Here is a 21,435-nt window from a genome sequence, read left to right as displayed (position 1 = left end):
CCTTTGTCGTGTCGAGGGAGGCCATTCGCTGTATCGGACGCGTGAGGAGTTCTTTTGGGTTATGACCCGAGAAAAACCTCAGGCTGTTCTTCCGGAGTCTAATAATGTGTTTTAAAGCATTTACATTGTTTTGCCGGAGTAAAAGTTGCATTGTACAAGGAGTCATTCGCCTTCGATTTGGTTGACTTGTGCGGAAATGTATTTTATTCTGATTTGTGAAGTCTTTTTTTTGCCTGGGTTGTACCAGAGCTGTCTGACAATTGGTGTGGGAACTCTGGTTGGAAGTTTCGTCGGATGTTTGATTGCATCGAACCAATGGTTTTTGTTTTCATTTTTTTTGGCGCGCATTGTGCATGTATGCTTGTGAGTGTTTGCTGACTATTAACTGCGGGTTACTTGACAGCGTGAAAATGGAAAGCTGAGGGTTTGGAAAGATTTTGTAGTTTAAACTACAGTCAATATTCCGACATCTAAATTCTTCTAAATAACTATTTATTTTGCTTTTTAGAAAATTCAATCACCGCTTCGTCATTTGAAATCAGAAATGATTAAGCAAATTAGTAAATCAGCAGGATGAATGGCTCATAAAGTCAAAGTCAAGTTTATTGTCATATGCACAAGTACACGGAAAACTTACCTGCATCAGTCCTCGTGGCGTATAGCATCATATGAGCTGTATTCTAAAGAAAAATAAAAATGAAGCGCAAGTTAAACAATTTTATAAGAAAGAACACAATTGGAGGACAAAAGTTAATTATAATGCCAAGTGAGCAAAACATTATAATGTTTTTGCTCGTTGGTTCGAGTGGGTGAAGGGAAGTAAAGAAGTACCGTACAGGCCGGACTTAATTTATTTGTTTCTTTTGCTGCCTGCTTCACTAAGGGACACCTCACAGTGGCCAGTTTACTGACCTACCTACCGCCCATTACGCCGCTGGCGTTTACAGCGAGTTCCTCTGTCTTCACCGCATCTGCTCTCAGAATGAGGCTTTTCATTCTGGAACTAATACCATGTCCTCCTTTCTTCAAAGAAATAGGTTTTCCTTCCTCCACCATCAACGCTGCCCTCACCTGAATCTCTTCCATTTCGCGCACGTGAACCCGCACACCATCCTCCCGCCACCCCACCAGGGGTAGGGGTCTTGTCCTCATCTACCACCCACCCAGCACATAATTCTCCATAACGTCCTCCATCTCCAAAGGGATACCATCACCGAACACATCTTTCTCTATCGCTCCCGCCCCTCCACCCTGCCACTTTCTGCAGGAATTCTACGCGAATCCCTCCGCACTGCACTGATCTCCCCCCTGGTACTTACCCTCGCAAGCGGAACAAGTGCCACACCTGTCCCTACACCTCCTCCCTCACTACCATTCACGGCCCCAAACAGTCTTTCCAGGTGAGGCGCTCCCAAAACGGTCTCCTGTGTATCGGTGAGACCCGACGTAGATTGGGAGACCGCTTCGCCAAGCACCTACGCTCCGTCCACCAGAAAAGCGGGATCTCCCAGCGGCCACCCACTTAAATTCTTCTTCGCTTTCCCTTACCCTTTACCATTCCCATTCTGGCATGTCATTCCATGGCCTCCTCTACTGCTACGATAAGACCGTAGTCAGTTTGGCGGAGCTAAGCCTTACGTTCCGTCTGGATAGCTTCCAACCTGATAGCGTGAACATCGAATCACGCATGGATTTTACAGAGAATATATAACTTGAGTTATTTAGAGTACTCTACTGAACGGCTCTATTCGTTTCTATGTGCTCCAAATAGTGGCTCTGCTGTTTTTATTTTATTACCATTTATTAAGAGCAAAATGAAGTTTAGCTTCATCCATGTTTTTAAACGACTCTGTCTTTGGAGATGAAGTATGCTTCTGAAATGTGAAGATAAGAGTTCAGACGCAGGTCGTTCTTGTGACATGCCTTGGTTGCACTATCATAAAAGCAGATATTGTCACAATGGTGGGGCATTGGGAGCAAGGGTGGACCCAAATGCAAGACACATCTTGTGAGGTTACTTAGATCTAGTTTATTGTTCAATACCGGAAGAGCTCGGCAGGAGCAGGAGTAGCGAACTGGACAAGGACTCAGGACTACTACTAGGCTGGGACTAGGGGTCTGGGCTAGGACTCGGAATTGGATCCCAGAACTAGAAGAGACATGAAGAGGCTAGGGCATGGACTCAGAGCCAGACACTGGGCAAGGACCCGGTACCTGGGTCTTGCCTCTGGCTCGGACCCCAGAACCAGGCAAGGACATGACATGGGCTAGGGAGAGGAGGAACATGGGAACACAGAGCCTCGGTCTCCGGAGAGCAGGTACATGTAACGATGGACACATACACAGAACACAAAGCCGGGACCCCTCCTTGGGAACAGGACATAGGGCAGGGACTCACACATAGAACAGAGAGCCAGGACCCCTCCTTGGGTACAGGACATAGGGCCGGGACTCATGACCCCCGCGGGGCAACGGCAAGACGGCCTGACTTACCCGACGGAGGTGAAGACAGGACAAGACAAGACATGACCACCCCCCCCCCCCCGGTGGAGCAATGGCAAGACGGCCTGACTTACCCCACGGAGGCGAGGACAAGACAAGACAAACACCAAGGAACAACTATCTAGCTCCAGTGATAGAACTAGACCGAAGTGCAGGCGAGGGCTGCAGATGAGGCTAGAGGTGAGAGGGGCAGAGAAAGGATTCCGACAGGGGGGCAGGACAGGAATCACAGACCGCCAGGGCCAGGACTTGACTTGGTACTCGGATGCCGCCAGGGCCAGGACTTGACTTGGTACTCAGATGCCGCCAGGGCCAGGACTTGGACTTGGACGTGGTACTTGGATGCTGCCAGGGACAGGACTTGGACGTGGTACTTGGATGCCGCCGGAGCCAGGACTTGGACGATGCCGGAGCCAGAACTTGGACATGGTACTTGGAACCTCCGGGTAGTGGCGAGCTCTAGACTCAGCCCAGGAACAGTAGACAGCGGCTCCTGATTCTCTCCTGCAGGTTAACTGACGGACCCATCTTGATGAGGAAACTTTGCAGGCTCGCTTCGGCGAGGTAACTGGACAATGTTGCTCCAGTGAGGAAGGGCGAATTACCGGCACTTGTTTCGGCAGAGACCAGGCTTGCTCCAGCCAGATGACATTGGCACACCGTACCTTTGATGCCTTTGCAGACACTCCCACGCCGAACGGCTGAAAGCTGGAGACTATAAACTACTGGTTCAGCCGAGGGTTAATTGCCTCCAATCACCAAAGCCGAGGGACACGGGAAAACAGGGAATCAACGATCCGGATCATAACATAAACAAGGTAAATTTAAAGGGACCCCGATCCGGACCATGATAGTAGCCCCCTCCCAATGGGAGCCTCCAGGCAACCAGCAGATTTGCCTGTATTATCGATGACCCGGGTGGGTGGAGGGGAATTTGGCCGGCGGGCAAAACAGAACAACAACACCTTGACTTTCAGGCTGACAAGAGTTTGGAAAAGAAGTTTGTGTCTGCTGGGTCTATGTTTGGGTACAGGACATAGGGCCGGGACTCATGATCCCCGCGGGGCAACGGCAAGATGGCCTGACTTACCCCATGGAGGAGAGGACAAGACAAGACCACCGCAGAGCAACGGCAAGATGGCCTGACTTACCCCACGGAGGCGAGGACAAGACAAGACAAGACCACCGTGGAGCAATGGCAAGACGGCCTGACTTACCCCATGGAGGCGAGGACAAGGCAAGACAAACATCAAGGAACAACACAGTTCCTATCTAGCTCCAGCGATAGAACTAGACCGAGGTGCAGGCGAGGGCTACAGACAAGGGCTAGAGGCAAGAGGGGCAGAGAAGGAGAGAAGGGATTCAGACAGGGGGGTAGGACAGGAATCACAGACCGCCAGGGCTAGGACTTGACTAGGTACTCGGATGCCGCCAGGGCCAGGACTTGACTTGGTACTCGGATGCCAGCAGGGCCAGGACGTGGATGTGAACTTGGACGTGGTACTTGGATGCTGCCGGAGCCAGGACTTGGATTTGGACGTGGTACTTGGATGCCGCCGGAGCCAGGACTTGGACGTGGTACTTGAAACCTCGGGGTAGTGGCGAGCTCTAGACTTGGCCCAGGAACAGTAGGCAGTGGCTCCTGATTCTCTCCGGCGGGTTAACTGACGGACCCACGTTGATGAGGAAACTTTGCAGGCTCGCTTTGGCAAGGTAACTGGACAATGTTGCTCCGGTGAGGAAGGACAAATTACCGGCACTCGCTTTGGCAGAGACTAGGCTTGCTCCAGCCAGATTGACATTGGCACACTGTACCTTTGATGACTTTGCAGAAGCTCCCGTGCCGAACGGCTGAAAGCCAGAGACTATAAACTACCGGTTCAGCCGAGCGTTAATTGCCAGTAATCACCAAAGTCGAGGGACACGGGAAAACAGGGAGTCAATGGTACGGATCGTAACATAAACAAGGTAAATTTAAAGGGACCCCGATCCGGACCATGACAGATACAAGGCAGAGTAAACCAACTATTGTGTTCAGCTTTGTGTAATTGATTTTAGTAATACTGCTGTGAAATAAATGTTTATATTTATCAAAAATATAATGTATTCATTAAAATTTTGAATTACTGAGACAAATATATATTTTTTAAAAAAGAGTAATTTGACAGATGAGTTCTTCAGATATTTCTCAATAATTTTGTATATATGGTAATTTTCATTTATAGAATTTTGGATACTTTATTTTTGATTTTCAGTTCTGGTGTTCTTTAGGTCTAGAAGCTACACCTCATGACCATATATCACAATTCAATAATACCTCAGGGGTGTGTGCTTAGCTCACTACTCTACTCTGTATACACATAACCGTGTGGCTAAGCATAACTCAAATGCCATCTATAAATTTGCTGATGATACAACCATTGTTGGTAGAATCTCTGGTGGTGATGAGAAGGTGTACAGGAGTGAGATATGCCAGCTAGTGGAGTGATGCCACAGCAACAACCTGGCACTCAACGTCAGTAAGAAGAAAGAGCTGATTGTGGACTTCAGGAAGGGTAAGATGAAGGAACACATACCAATCCTCACAGAGGATACAGAAGTGGAGAGAGTGAGCAGCTTCAAGTTCCTGGGTGTCAAGATTTCTGAGGACCTAACCTGGTCCCAACATATCGATGTAGTTATAAAGAAGGCAAGACAGCTGCTGTACTTTATTAGGAGTTTGAAGAGTTTTGGCATTTCAACAAATACGCTCAAAAACTTCCATAGTTGTGCTGTGGAGAGCATCTAACAGGCTGCATCACTGTCTGGTATGGAGGGGCTACTGCACAGGACCGAAAGAAGCTGCAGAAGGTTATAAATCTAGTCAGCTCCATCTTGGTACTAGCCTACAAAGTACCCAGGACTTCTTTATGGAGCGGTGTCTCAGAAAGGCAGCGTCCATTATCAAGGACCTCCAGCATCCAGGGCATTACCTTTTCACACTGTTACCATCAGGCAGGAGATGCAGAATCCTGAAGGCACACACTCAGTGATTCAGGAACAGCTTCTTCCCCTCTGCCATCCGATTCCTAAATGGACATCAAATCTTTGGACCTTACCTCATTTTTTTAATATACAGTATTTCTGTTTTTGCACGTTTTAAAAAATCTATTCAATATATGTAATTGATTTACTTGTTTATTATTATTATTATTGTTATTTTTACTTTATCTATTATTTTAATTTTTTTCTGGGCTGGATTATGTATTGCATTGAACTGCTGCTGCTAAGTTAACATATTTCATGTCACATGCCAGTGATTCTGATAGATCTTATGAAGAGACTGTGTGGTCCCATCAGATATCACAGCTTAAATGATTCAGCCAGGATCTTATTCTTTTGTGTAACTCGGAGAGTAAAAAAAGTAAGAATCTTATATCAGTATATAAGAACATTAAAGGGAAATAAATGCAGGTAATTCCCCTAAATTAAACTGTCAAAGTAGAAGTGAAAGACCCTGCTAAAATGACAACTTATGAATAGTGGCACCAATTAATCTTACTTTTGAAAATGGATCATGACTGTGCGACAGTATTAAATTCTTTAATTGTTTGTCCAAGTTGAATTAAAAAGAAATACATTTTAGACCAATTTGCTGTCACCCAATTCATGCAATTACACAAAATTCAGAACAACCAGAAGAGTGGTTAATAGAAACAGAGATGTATGGGGTAGAGTAGGGCTGATGAAGGAATCATTTAAAATCAATTTATATACTAGATATTTCTGAATGGAGGACCTAATGAGTCAAATCACTTTTCTCATTATGTTGTGATTTTTTTTAAACATTTACATCAATAGATGCATAATTTTTAACTTTGTAGTTTTGTATTCTTAATTTTTAATATTTCTTAGTTTTGTATTTACTATTTCTGTTTCTTTTTTCCCACAGATGTTTTCAGATCATATACCGTTGCCTCGTGGAAATGCAGAGTATTGGTCCTCTGTAATTGTTATGTTTGCCTCTTTCGTCTATATGCTCTATACTGATCAAGCAAATGTGGTGCGGCAGACCTTGCTTCATCTGTTGATACTGCTTCTTTCAAGGTTCTTCAAAAATCTCTGCCGGTGTGTGGAAGAGTTCAGACACATCCCTTCTAGGTATTAATATATTTTATTAAAAGTGCGTGGCTACAGAAGAAATGTTATCAATTTTGACATTGCTTTCATATTAAGTTAGATAATTGTTATTACTATTGCCATCCAATTGTTTACAGTGTGTTGTAATTATTTTAGAAATTTGGTGGATCTTCCTGGACATAAAGTGTAAGATACCAAAAATGTTAAAAAAAAGAATTACATTTCTTGTTTTTGGGTGAGACTATTAGTATACTAATTACATAAAATAGAATTATATTAACAAATAAAACAGTAATAATTAAAGATGCAAATCAGAGAAAATTTCACATTATTATTTTTTCAGTATGGATACCACTTGGGCATTTCAAACCCTGACCTGGACCTCTGTGTTGTCTCCATACCTTTGAAATTTTCCCTACTTTAAATAATTATAGCATTTTTTTTCTTTAACATATGTAATGAGCTTTGTGGACCTGTGCAGGGAGCCGACGAGCGTTGGGCTCTGAGGTTTTTAGAGCAGCTGAACAGGTTAATTGTTGTTCAATGAGACTCTTAATCCCTGCTGCTTTATGTTTGATCTTGTCAGGTTAGTGACTGGCTCGGGGATTCCGTGTTCTGGTATTACTTAATTGGAGACCCGATTAGGGCTTATTGCAGGGTCCTATTTTGAGAATATTACATCCGGCAGTGTCATTCGGCAAAGCCACAAAAGTTCTGGTTATGAATGGATGCTGTCTCTACATGGGAGTCTGTCTTTCCTTCGCACTTGGGTTCCACCATTGCCAGCACATTGTGACAACACATGCTGTAGCTTTGTCTCACATACTCCATTAACAGAATGTTTAGATCTTCAATATCAATAAATCTACACTGTATATTTTTATTATTGGCATTTGATAAAGAAAATTACATTTTAGAACCAGTAACATTAACTTATTTTATTCAACTTCCAAGTTTGTAAAGTTTCTAGACCATGAAAGAATTAAAATGCAGTCTAAAATATAATTAAGGTAACATAATTCTGGTCTCTCACATTGAATATTTGGCATTCTAGTATGAAATATAAATGCAATTATTAGAATTTATGCAAAATTGAAATCAAAACTACGGAGTCTGATTTTACTTCATGTGGAAAGAGTAAAGACAATTCACAATTAATTGATATTTGTGAATTCTTTATTTTCTCACTTCAGTTATATAGGAACAGTTGCTTGAATGTGCAGAAAGCTGGCCATCATGATGGTTAATGTACAGTACTGTGCAAAAGTTTAGGCACCCTAGGCTTTATATATAATTTTGTTTTAGAAGTTTTGTCTTCTGCAGTAATATGTCAGTAGAAAAGAGCAAATTTTAGGTTTCTAAACATTCATTTTCCAAAAAGTTAAATGTTACAAAGACATTTTTGTATTTGTTAAAGAAAGTAACATATTAAGTAATGGTTGGAGGAACAACACCTTATATTCCATCTGGGTAGCCTCCCACCTGATGGCATGAACATTGACTTCTATAACTTCCGTTACTGCCCCACCTCCCCTTCGTACCCCATCCATTATTTATTTATTATTATTATTATTATATTTTTTTTTCTCTCTCTCTCTTTTTCTCCCTCTGTCCCTCTCACTATACTCCTTGCCCATCCTCTGGGATTCCCCCCTACCCTTTTCTTTCTCCCTGGGCCTCCTGTCCCATGATCCTCTCATATCCCTTTTGCCAATCAACTGTCCAGCTCTTGGCTCCATCCCTCCCCCTCCTGTCTTCTCCTATCATTTCAGATCTCCCCCTCCTCCTCCCACTTTCAAATCTCTTACTATCTCTTCTTTCAGTTAGTCCTGACGAAGGGTCTCGGCCTGAAACGTCGACTGTACCTCTTCCTAGAGATGCTGCCTGGCCCGCTGCGTTCACCAGCAACTTTTATGTGTGTTGCTATTAAGTAATGGACTGCTTTTCAAATAACGACTTGAGCACTTTGTAGGTATATAACCCAGTGTGTGATTAAACAAGGAGAACAAACAGATGTTAATAACAGATGTTGAATAAACTAAACTGTTTAATTGAAACAGAAATGGGTGTAGAATTAATCAAACTGGGCGAAGGACCACCTAACCAAAAGGTGAGGGTGTGGCAGATGTGACAGTTTAATCTTCAAATAATCAATTATTACACCATGGCAAGAGTGAGCTTAGCAACAAGATACAAAGTAGTCATTCTGCATCAACAAGCTCTCTCCCAATGTCTGTTTCACGACAGACAGGAGTTTCAAGATGCACTGTCCAAGCTCTTCCAAAGAAATAGGCAAAGTTTAGGACCAGAAATGCAATGGCTGGCCACTGAAACTGAGTGCAGCAGACAAGTCAAGTCAAGTCAAGTTTATTGTCATTTAACTATATACATGTATACAGTCAAACAAGACAATGTTTGAGAAAGAGATACATTTCTTCTAAATTGGAAGAAGTCCAGCACTGCTATTAGCAGTGTTAAGTGGACTGACAAGTCAAAAATTGAAATTTTTGGCTCAAGCAGGAGGCAGTTTCTCTGTAAGAGAGTTGGAGAGCATTGCATTGATGAGTGCCTGTAGCTGGCAGTGTAGCACAGCAGAGGATCCCTGCAGGTTTGGGCTGCATTTCTGCAAATAGAGTTGGTGATTTGTCAGAATTAATGGAATCCTTATGCTGTAAAGTACAAGTAGATTCTCATCCATCACGCAGTACCATCAGGAAGCTATCCTATCAGTCCCAGCTTCAATCTGCAGTAGGACAGTGACACCAATCACATGGACAAGGTCATTTATTTCGGAAAAAGAAGAGCAAGGAGTTTTGCAACCGATTGTATGGCCTCCACAGAGCCCTGATCGTAACATCATCAAGTTGTCTGGGATTACCTGGAGAGACAGAAGCAAGCGAGGCAGACAAAATCTGCAGAATTGTGGCAAGTTCTCCAAGATGCTTGGAACAACCTACCAGCCAATTTTCTTATAAAACTACATGACAGTGCACCTAAGAGTATTGATGCAGTTTTAAAGGCATAGGGTGGTTACACTAAATGTTGATTTAATTAGATTTTTTTTACTCTTTACTGTTCTTCATAGTAATTTTTTTGATATTTATAAACTTTTCATATCATTATTTTTGAAAGCATCTTTGACACAGATTTTTTTACATGTGCCTAAGACTTTTAAACAGTACTGTACTACTGGTTTAATACATGAAAATAATTGTAAAGCTTAATGCAATAACTGATTATTCATTATCACTTCTAATTGGAATTTAAAATGTATTGATTCATAATGTAGTTTCATTCTAATAACAATATTTAAATCATTCAAACATTTATCAGTATTAATACCATGCTGTAAAGGTTTGCTGAAGCTAAAATAAATATTAATATCAGTGCTATACTAAGGATTTATTTATTTCTCCATTAATTTCAGAGCACAATTTAATTTATTAGGTTCCAGGATGCAGTAAACCTATACTATATTTTTTTTATCATTAGCATTTCATCAAAACTTTTGATGCCTGTAGCTGTAAAGCTCCAGCTGTATCAGGATGTATTTCATATAATGAAGCTTGGAAAATTGGCAGTTAAAGCAAAATGCAGACCATGGAGGTTGTTGTAGAGCTGCAAAAGTTTACGATTAAAGTACTGAGACCACAAGCAGAGGATTGGATTCATTTATATCATTAAAACCATTTAAATGGTCTATTCTTTAAATGCCAGTGAATCCAATAAATCCCTTTTTCTCTCAGTATTGGTACTCTATTCAAGAGCAATAATATTTCCCCATTCAAAAGGGAACATGAAATATTAGTTAGTATGCCTGCATATTAAGAAAAAATAATAACAAAAGAGGAAAATTTTTGTGTAATGCTTCAGAAAATTATCTTAATAAGTGTATGTGGCAAAATATGCAAGAATGGATTGTTCTTAATTGGGAAATTTATTTTCAGAGCGTAAGGCATAGAATTAGGCCATTCAGCCTGTCAAGTCTGCTCCCTTATTCCATCATGGCTGATTTATTATCTCTCACAACCCCCATCTCTGGCCTTCTCCATATAACCTTTGATGCCCTAATTAATCATTAACCTATCTACCTACACAGCCATCTGTGGCAATGAATTCCATTGATTTACTATCCTTTGGTGAAATAAATTTTACCTCATCTCTGTTCTAAATGGACATCCTTCAACTCCGAGTCTGTGCCCTCTGGTCCTAAACTCACCCACTATAGGAAACAAACTCTCCACATCCACCTTACCTGGACAATTCAATGTTCAATAGGTTGTAACGAGATCTCCCGTCATTCTTCTAAACTCCAGTGAGTGCAGGCTCAGAGGTATCAAACGCTCCTCAGATGTTAATCCTTTCATTCCTTGGCATCATTCTCATGAGCTTCTTCAGGGCCTTCTCCAATGCAAGCACTTATTTTCTTAGATAAGGGGCCAAATACTCCTCATAATGCTCCAAGTGCAGTCTGACTAAAGTCCTCTTGAAATGAATGCTAACGTTGCATTTACCTTTCTTACCACAGACTCAACCTGCAAGTTAACCTTAAGAGAATCCTGCACAAGGACTCCCAAGTTCATTTGTACCTCAGATTTTTTAATTTTCTCCCCATTTAGAAAATAGTCCATGCCTTTATTCCTTGGGCCAAATTGCATGACCATGCACTTCCCTACATTATATTCCATTGGCCAGTTCTTTGCCCTTTCTCCAAATCTGTTTAAGTCATTCTGCACTCTGCTTCCTCAATACTACCTGCCCATCAATCTAACCTCGTATCATTTGCAAACTTGGCTGCAAAGCTATCAGCTCCTTCATCCAAATCATTGACATATAGTGTAAAGGAAGTAGTTGTAACCCCAGCCCTGTGGCACTCTACTAGTCACCAATAGCCAAGTAGAAAAGGCCCCCTTTATTCCTACTCATTCCCTCCCGCCAGTCAGCCAATCTTTGAAACATGCTAGTATCTTTCCTGTAATACCATGGAGTCTTATCTTGTTAAGCAGCCTCATATGTAGCACCTTGTTAAAAGCCTTCTAAAAATCCAAATAAGCATCATCCACACACTCTCCTTTGTCTATCCTGCCTATTATTTCCTTAAGGAATTCCAACAGATTTGTCAGGCTAGGTATTCCCTTTAGAAAACCATGTTGACTTTGGCCTATTTTATCATGTGCTTTCAAGTACCCCGAAACCTAATCCTTAATAATAGACTCCAACATCTTTCCTACCACTGAAGTCACGTTAATTGGCATATAATATCCTTTCTTCTGCCTCCCTCCCTACTTAAAGAATGGAGTGATGCTTGCAATTTTCCAGTCCTCAGGAACTATTTTAGAATCTGGCATTTTTAGTTTGGTTTTGCTTTGTTGAGAAAACTCAATTTGGATAATAGTGTCCTTGTTTTAAAACATGCTTTTCTTTTTTTTCATTGTATTAATACAGCACCATTTTTAAATTCATAATTATCTTATAGGTACAAAAACTGCTGGGAGGCTTTCAGAGCATCAGTTAACTTAATGGAAAGTGCTTTTGGAATAATCCTTTACTTAGTGTTATACCTCCAACCTAACGGGAGTAATCATGATGATGTAGATATCTGGAGTTCTTTTGGAATGCAGATAAGCGCTACCTGTCTCTGCTACTCGTTGCTGAAAACTTTCAAATGTGTAGGTATTTATTCTGAAAATTATCTCAGAAACCTTTGTATTATTTTAGATTTATTTCTGATGCCAATTTTCTTGATGAATTGCATCTCATGGTTGGTCAAGGTTAAAGTAAATTCAAAGAAAATGATGGGAATGATACCTATCTGATATATTAACTATAATAACCTGCAGTAGGTCAAAATGCATTTTCTTAGTGCTCATTTCAGCTTTAGCATATTTATGGGCTTATAGTGTAAATCTGTCTAAAACACTGAATTTGTCTGTTTAGCAATAAAGGGTGAATTGTAGATGTCAAGGTATGTCTTTTAGAATTTTAAACTTAAACTGAAATATATTGAATTCAGAAAAAATAATTTGCATTATTTGAAATTTGTTTTATTTTCATATATGTATTATTTGTCATTGCATTATTAATATTCTGTATGTAGATGTTAATTATATTTCCCTGAAATTTGAGAAGGAGAAGCAAAAGTCAGATGTATCAGTATTACGGTGGAGTAAAGGGAATTAAGGAGGCATGAGAGTGGAATTGGTCAGAACTAATTTGAAAAGAACACTGGCAGGGATGATGGCAGAACAACAATGGGTGGAATTTCTGGAGGCAATTTGGAAAGCACAAAATATGTACATCCCAAAGAAGAAGTAATCTAAAGGCAAGATGACACACCTGCCGCTAATAAGAGAAGTGAAGACCAACATAAAAGAGAGGGTGTATAATGGAGCAAAAATTCGTGGGAAGATAGAGGATTAGGAAGCTTTTAAAAACCAACAGAAGGCAACTAAAAAGTTAGTAAGAAGGAAAGGAAGAAAATAAGTTCACCAATAATATTAATGAGGATACCAAAAGTTTCTTCAGTTACGTAAAGTGTAAAGGAGAGGTGAGATTGGATGTCGGATCACTCAAAAACAATGCTGGAGAGGTAGTAATAGGGGACAAGGAAAAGGTGGATGAAATAAATAAGTATATTGCATCAGTCTTCACTGTGGAAGACACTAGTTATATGGTGGAAGATCCAGAGAGACGAGTCAGAAGTGTGTGAAATTGCCATTAATAGGGAGAAGGTTCTTGGGAAACTGAATGGTCTGAAGTTAGATAAGTCACCTGAAGCAGATGGTGCATGCCACAGTGTTGGGGAGTCATTAGTTATGATCTTTCAAGAATCACTAGATTCTGGAATGGTTTTGGAAGACTGGAAAATTACAAATGTTAGTCCACTCTTCAGGAAGGGAGAGAGGCAGAAAAAAAGAAGTATAAGCCAGTTATTCTGACATCAATGATTGAGAAGATGTTGGAGTTGATTGCTAAGGGTGTGGTTTCAGAGTACTTTGAGGTACATGATAAAATATGCCATAGTCAGCATGGTTTCCTCAAGGGAAAATTTTGCCTGACAAGTCTGTTGGAATTCTTTGAAGAAATAACAAGCAGAATAGGCAAAGGAGAATCACTTGATGTTGTGTCCTTAGATTTTCAGAAGGACTTTGGCAATTAAGTTATTGGTAATTTGGTAATTAAGGCAGAGGCTTTGCTTAACAAGTTATGAGTCCATGGTATTCCAGGAAAGATAATAGCATGGTGAAAGCATTGGCTGATTGGCAGGAGGCAAATGGTGGAAATAAAGGGAGCCTTTTAAGGTTGGCTGCCTTGACTGGTAGTGTTCCATGGGGGTCTGTGTTGGGACCACTTCTTTTGAGATTATATGTTAATAGCTTGGATGTTGGAAGTGATAGCTTTGTTGTAGGGTTTGCAGACAATACAAAGATAGGTGGAGGGTAAGCTGCTTTGAGGAAGTAGAGAGGCTACAGAAGTACTTAGACAGATTAGGAGAATGGGCAATAATGGCAGATGGGTAGACTATTTTCTAAATGGAGAGAAAATTCAGAAATATGAGATGCAAAGGGACTTGGGAGTCCTTGTGCAGGATTCCCTAAAGGTTAATATGCAGTTTGAGTCTGTGGTGAGAAAGGCAAATGCGATGTTAGCATTCATTTCAACAGGACTAGAATATAAAAGCAAGCATGTAATGTTGAGGCTTTATAAAGCACTGGTGAGGCCTCACTTGGAGTATTACGAGCAGTTTTGGGCCCCTCCTCATTGAAAGAATGTGCTGATACTGGAGAGGGTTCATGAAAATGATTCATGGATTGAATGGCTTGTCATATGAAAAGCGTTTGATGGCTCTGGGCCTGTATTCACTAGAATTCAGAAGAGTAAGGGGTCACCAACATTACGCAATTCTCCTTTGCCTATCTTGCTTGTTATTTCTTCAAAGAATTCCAACAGATTTGTCAGGCAAGATTTTCCCTTGAGAAAACCATGCTGACAATGGCCCATTTTATCATATACCTCCAAGTACCACCACTACAACCTGCAACCTGGTCATCTCTGAGGCTGAGGTACGCAGATGTTTCCAATGAGTGGACAGTCGCAAGGCTGTGGGACCGGATGGCATCCCAGGGCGAGTACTCAGGATATGAGAAGCACAACTGGCAAGTGTGTTTATAGATATCTTTAATCTCTCCCTCTCTCAGTGTAGAGTGCCCTCCTGCTCCAAATTACCCACCATTGTCCCTATACCAAAAAAGACCAAGATAACATGCCTGAATGACTGGCGTCCCGTCGCACTCACCTCAATAATAAGGAAATGTTTTGAGAGGCTGGCCAAGGATTACATTCACAGCTTGCTACCACCCAAACTGGAACTCCTACAATTCGCCTACTGACGCAACTGATCAACAGATGATGCAATAGCCACTGCTCTGCATACCGTCCTTACATATCTGGAGAAGAATGCTGCTCTTGGACTACAGTTCAGCATTCAACACCATAGTTCCATCCAGGCTCAACAAGAAGCTCTGAGACCTCGGCCTTGTGCAGCTGGGTCCTGGACTTCCTGCCAGATTGCCAGCAGGATGTAAGAGTGGGCTCCTCCACCTCAACCCTTCTGACTCTCAATACAGGAGCCCCTCAGGGCTGTGTACTGAGTCCTCTCCTTTACTCCCTGTATACCCATGACTGTATCGCCACCCGCAGCTCCAATCTGCTAACTAAATTTGCCAACGACACTACATTGATTGGCTTAATCTCAAACAATAACGAGGTGGCCTACAGGGAAGAAGTCATCTCTCTGACACAGTGATGTCGAGAAAACAACCTCTCCCTCAATGTCGCAAAAACGAGGGAGCTGGTTGTGGATTACAGGAGGAATGGAGACAGGCTAACCCCTATTGACATCAATGGATCTGGGGTTGAGAGGGTAAACAGCTCCAAGTTCCTCGGCATCTACATCACCAAAGACTTCACACTGTGTGGTGAAAAAGGCACAACAGCACCTCTTTCACCTCAGACGGTTGAGGACCTCTGGTTTGGCTCCCCAAATCCTAAGAACTTTCAATAGGGGCAAAATTGAGAGCATCCTGACTGGCTGCATCACTGCCTGGTATGGGAACTGTACCTCCTTTAATCGCAGGACTCTGCAGAGAGTGGTGCGAAAAGCCCAGCGCATCTGTAGTTGTGAACTTCCCATGATTCAGGATATTTGCAAGGACAGGTGTGTAAAAAGGGCCCAAAGGATCACTGGGGATCCAAACCATCCCACCCACGATCTATTCCAGCTGCTACCATCCTGGAAGTGGTACCGCAGCATAAAAGCCAGGACCAACAGGCTCCGGGACAGCTTCTTCCACCAGGCCATCAGACTGATTAACTCATGCTGATTTGATTGCACTCTATATTGCATTGACTGTTCTATTTATTATAAATTATTATAAATTACTGTGATTGCACATTGCATACTTAGATGGAGACGTATCATAAAGGTCTTTAGTCCTCATATATGTGAAGAATGTAAGAAATATAGTCAATTCAATTCAATTAAACAGCGGAAGTCCTTGACCAGAGTGTATGCGTCCAAAGGTGGGACAGTCTAGGACCAGCGGAAACAGCTTCAGTATAGAGAAGCATCCTTTTGGAATGGAGATGAGGAGGAATTTCTTTAGCCAGAGAGTGGTGAATCTGTGGAATTCCTTACCACAGGCAACTATGGAGGCCAAGTCTTTATGTAGATTATAATTAAAGCAGAGGCTGATAGATTCTTGATTGGTCAGGGCATGAAGGGGTACAGGGAGAAGGTAGGAAATTTGGGCTGAGAGGAAAGATGGATCAACCATGCTGGAATGACAGAGCGGACCCAATGGGCAAAAAAGGCCGAATTCTGCTCATATGTCTTATAGTCTTACGGTCTTAGTGGGAATTATTCACATTTAAAGAATTAATGTGCTATATTTGAAGGATTGGAGAGTTATTGCATCATTTTCTTTCAATTCTGTAATCACAAACTATAATGAGGTAAATTGCTGATGGAAAAACTAGTCATAAAAAACTATTTTTAACTGAAGTAATACATGTACAGATATCACCCTGCAGGAACACACAGCAGCTGAAATTTCAACCATATCTGAGAAGAATAAGCTTAATGTCGCTCATGGATTAGCTTGGTCTTATTACATTGGTTACTTGAAGTTAATTTTACCTTGTAAGTATTCAATAAACTTTTTTTTGTATTGAAACAGATGCTTGCTGCTGCTGGTGTTAAAATGTATTTATTAACCTATTGTTTTGTTGACCAAGCGACATCAAGACGCTTATTAATTACTCAAGTATCTACAGGAGTTGCTAATACAGTACTTGACAAACATGTTAATTATTATTGAGACATATCAATTATTTTCATATTGTTACATTAATTAAATCTACTGTTAGTATATAGCAAAGGGAGAATTCTTGATGTCTATTAAAGTATTAGAAGCGATGGCATTTTATGTTACACTAGCTGCTACACTTTGGTGTCACCCTTCAGTAATATTTAGCACAACAATGGGCAAATTTTTTTCACAGCAGATTTTCTGTAGAATGAGAATCAAGATTTAATAATAAGTAATTTATTGATCCTGAGTGGGAAATTCTTTTATTACAGCAGCAACATTTAAAAACACACTTAGCAGTGTGCAGACTTAACTAATAATAAAGTACAGAACAATAATATACATAATAATTTATCAAAGTGCAATAATAATGTATGAAATAATAAAACAGAGACTATTGTACTATGTTCTGTGTTCTCCTGTTGCACAGAGATGAACTGTTGTATATGCTTAGAGCACATGTAAGTCTTTAAATATTAGCTCTTTTTGTCGCATGAAGATCGAAATGTACAATGAAATACGTTGTTTCTGCCAAATCAAATTGTGCTGGGTAGCCAGCAAGCGTTGCCACACTTCTAGTGCCAACAGAGCATGCCCACAACTCAGTACCCCTAACCATATCTTTTTGAAATATGGGAGGAAACCAAGAAGAAATCCATACTATCCTGGTCAAAATGTACAAACGGACAGCGATGGGAATTTAACCCCGATCCTGTTTCAAAGAAACATTTTCAGCAGGGGCCAAATATGATGCAAGAGTCAGTGACCAGATAAAGATAGGGTACAATGCAAGAGGTTCTTAACCTCTGCAGCCAATTTCTGCATCTGTTCCCGTGAGTTATCTTGGATTAGATAACATTTTGAATACACTGCTAGGATTGACAAGGTTTACAACCCTGCACGTTTGATGCTCATAATAACAATCGTCTTTTCTTGTAAAACCATTTGAAATTGCTTACTGAAATTTTACCTTCATGTACTTCCCAACAAGTTAAAAGAGAAAGTAATGGAATCACCTATAAATTATTTGAAGTGAGAAACCAGATGAAGAGAAGGATGACTGCGCTGGTTGACATAAAATGCAAGGAAATTTAGAAAGCATATTAGCTGGCTCCATGCTTTGATTTTAAAATATTAACTACTATACACAGGAAGGGTAAAGTGAGGCACTATTAAGCCTCACTTAATAGGAGGGAGGAGAAAGAACAAATTTATTGGTTTTGTGTTTACTGTAATTTAGGTGCAACAGGGATGTCTCAGTATTTACAAACTGTATTTCCAGTGCCGTGGTATGTACACTGTAAATTTTCAGTATTTACACTTGTACCATTATCCCATTAATAGGAGCCAGGTACTGAATGAATCTCAGTCACCAGTAAAATATATATAATTACTATCTATTTTGCATCATAATATCCACAAAATACAGTACCAGCCAATTCAACAGAAAGTTTCTCAGTGATTTTCTCACTATGTTGACTCTTGAACTTCTGTAGTTAAATTTGTCCCATTTGCTTTCTTTTCTGCTGCATAGTTTACACATTTTTGCCCTAATCTCTTCTGCCATTAAGTTATATTTTTGTGCTTATACTTTATACTTTTCAATTGCCACTTTATCTGTAGTTTCTCACATTATGTAAACCTTTTGTATCAGCAGGTTGGGCAGTGCCTTTTGGAAAGACATACAGAGTTAATGTTATGGGTCAAAAATATCCCTTTCCTCTATTGCAAGTATTGGGGTTTTGTATGTGGGTGTTGCATGGAGAGAATCAATGAATTTAAATGCAAATGGAGCCAGATGAGGCAGAATCTCAGTTTCACTCTTACGCTCAGCATTGCACTTAATTTTTCAAACCATTTTGGAATGGTGGCATAGTTAGTAAAGCTGCCCCTTCACAGCTCCAATGACCTGGGTTTAATCTTGATCTACGCTGGAGTATGGAATTTGCATATTCTTTCTGTGATCACATCATTCTTGGTGCTCTGGTTTCACCTGACATCCAAAACACAGGTTAATTGGCCATAACGCAAACACAAGGAATCTGCAGATGCTGGAAATCCAAGCAACACACACAAAATGCTGGTGGAATGCAGCAGGCTAGGCAGCATCTATAGGAAGAAGTACAGTCAGGACTAACTGAAAGAAGAGATAGAAGAAGGGTCTCGGCCCGAAATGTCGACTGTATTTCTTCCTATAGATGCTGCCTGGCCTGCTGCGTTCCAACAGCATTTTGTGTGTGTTAATTGGCCATTGTAAATTGCTCATAATGACTGATAAGGCCTGGGAAATATAGGCAAAGTAACAATTGCAATAGTTACATGAAATGATGATTATAATGGCACTGATCTTGTGATTTCTGACTTTTGTATCACACATCTAATTTAACAATGTTTATTCGCGTGTTTGTTTTGGATTACTGGTTAATTTAACATTCTCCTGTGTTCTATTTTCAGCTCTGGAAAATAGATTAAACAGTATCATTAAAAAAGTACCAGAGTTAAAAGGAACCAAGAAGTTGTACATCCTAATTCCATTCAGCTGTAAGGTTTATGATGAATTGGAAAAGAAGGACAATAGGATCAAGTTCCATCACAATCTACCAGAGGTCCGCCTTGATAGAGCAGGGATAAAAGAAAGAAGTTACAGGAACAGCATTTATTCAGTTAATGATGAAAAGGGGAAGGTATGGGATGAATTTCTTAATAATTTTGAATCATATTTTGCAAGTGACTTTCATAAGGTATTCCATTAAACTCTATATCTGGTTTGACATGATCTGGAGAAAGACCTTGACGCACCAGTCTCCTGGTCTTGAAACACACTCTGTTTTGCAGAAAAAGTTGGGGACAGTCTCCTGCTGGCTTCTGGCTAATCAGTGATGCCCAGCATATCACAGGCACTCTTACCTCTAATCTGTGCAGCTGCGCGGTAACTAAAATGCTCCCACGCACATAACCTTTGTTGCTGGGCAGCTGGAAACATGATCAGTTTTGTTGTACTTTACATTATTATACCCATCAATTAATAAATGAAATCGAAAGAATGTGATTTTTCAATTTTCATTCTAAGTATTGATAGAATGCATATTACAAAAAAAATTATTTAAAATACCGCCCAGTTTTCAGGCCATGTAAAAATTTGCTTGCTCAGAGCAATAGTTGGTCCATCCTGCTGCAAAAAAAAAACAATTAGAGGGAACCTTGACCGCAGGGCCCTTCAAATCACAAGTGATAGGTTCTAGTTTCAAAACTGCCACTGCAGGCATGGGGAACCCTGCTGCCACCAATTATCAAAGTTTATCATTTACACTGAATGTTCATGAATACCTCTGTGCACTCCTAAAAACTGAAAATGCCATTGAAAGTATTTAAACTATTCATTATTTAGAATTAAATTATTAAGTAACTTGAATTAAGTGAAATAATTTTTTAAAATTTTGATGGTCTTCTCCCAGCCCAAACTTGTCTTTGCTGTGTTGTATTGTTGTTTGCAGTTAACCGAAGGAGAAGGGAGGGCTTCAGCCTGAGCTCAGGAATTCTGAGTTCCTTATGTCCCAAGCTAATCTGAGCAGATCTGGTGGCTTTTAAATGAAAGATCGGAGTCACATTATTATTTTTTACTTATTGCATTCGTAAATAGCTTTAGATGAATAAACAGATATACATCTGCTTAAATAATTTTATAAATCACCTATGTACTATGTTAACATTAAGCAATTTATTTACACTTTGCTCCTTCAGTTTTCCTGCAACATTAATGCTCCATCTTGCTCTGTCTTTAGTCTTATCACTGTATCCTTGAATACGCCACACCACTGCGATCCCTGTTTGAGATGTCCAATGATGCCACAGCAGCAGTAAGCAAGGAGCAACGTTTGGAGCAGGCCAAGCTGTTCTACGTCATCCTGAATGACATACTGAACAACTCTCTAGAATGTGCTGGACTCTTCAAACTAATTCCGTACGATGGTATGTTACCAATATTTTGTTTGTACCCCATGATTTCATAGTAACTAATGATCTGCCTCTCAGAAATACAAACTGCACCACAGATAGTATAATAATTAAAATTACTAGACAGATAATCTAGAAGCTGGGCTTACAACCTGGACACCTAAATTCACATCACACCATGGCCCTTAGCAGTGTGGAATATAAGGACTTACAGTAAAACACACTGTCCCATTAACAATTGAAACCGATATATTGGGTTGTCATGAAAATGATATCTGATTCAGTGTTGACCTTCAGAGGTTCATTTATTATCTAAGTATGCAACAATGAAACTCTTCTTCTCCAGATAGCCCCAAAAGCAAGAAAGAAAAGAATGACAGAACATTCACCCACCCCCAGATCCCTCCTCCCTGCACAAAAATAACAAAAACATAACAGGCATATCGACCCCCAAATCTGCCTCCCTGCACACACACAAAAAAAGAAACAT

The 21,435-nt window shown here is 40.5% G+C and overlaps 1 protein-coding gene and 1 long non-coding RNA gene across 5 annotated transcripts in view; one reads left to right on the top strand and one right to left on the bottom strand.

Annotated features, from left to right (window-relative positions):
• The window catches only part of sting1 (stimulator of interferon response cGAMP interactor 1), a 37,252-nt gene that overhangs the window by 365 nt on the left and 15,452 nt on the right, over window positions 1-21,435 (top strand). For both annotated transcript variants that reach the window (XM_072263799.1, XM_072263798.1), the window contains exons 2-6: window positions 6,434-6,642; window positions 12,098-12,290; window positions 16,714-16,822; window positions 19,446-19,675; window positions 20,774-20,960. In XM_072263799.1, coding sequence (XP_072119900.1) covers window positions 6,434-6,642; window positions 12,098-12,290; window positions 16,714-16,822; window positions 19,446-19,675; window positions 20,774-20,960 — 928 coding nt within the window. The remainder of the gene's footprint in view (window positions 1-6,433; window positions 6,643-12,097; window positions 12,291-16,713; window positions 16,823-19,445; window positions 19,676-20,773; window positions 20,961-21,435) is intronic.
• LOC140200453 (uncharacterized) overlaps window positions 1-21,435 on the bottom strand; it is a 40,533-nt gene that overhangs the window by 5,528 nt on the left and 13,570 nt on the right. Inside the window, exons 1-2 of one of the 3 annotated variants that reach the window (XR_011886623.1) lie at window positions 1,549-1,616; window positions 638-680 (exon numbers count right to left, since the gene is read on the bottom strand). This is a non-coding gene — a long non-coding RNA (uncharacterized lncRNA). Of the gene's footprint in view, window positions 1-637; window positions 681-1,319; window positions 1,496-1,548; window positions 1,617-21,435 lie in introns of those variants that run through there. The other 2 variants (XR_011886624.1, XR_011886622.1) reach the window with 2 other exon arrangements.

This window comes from Mobula birostris, chromosome 7 (assembly GCF_030028105.1).
Source record: "Mobula birostris isolate sMobBir1 chromosome 7, sMobBir1.hap1, whole genome shotgun sequence".
Taxonomy (NCBI): domain Eukaryota; kingdom Metazoa; phylum Chordata; class Chondrichthyes; order Myliobatiformes; family Myliobatidae; genus Mobula; species Mobula birostris.
This window is presented reverse-complemented; position numbering and strand designations above follow the sequence as displayed.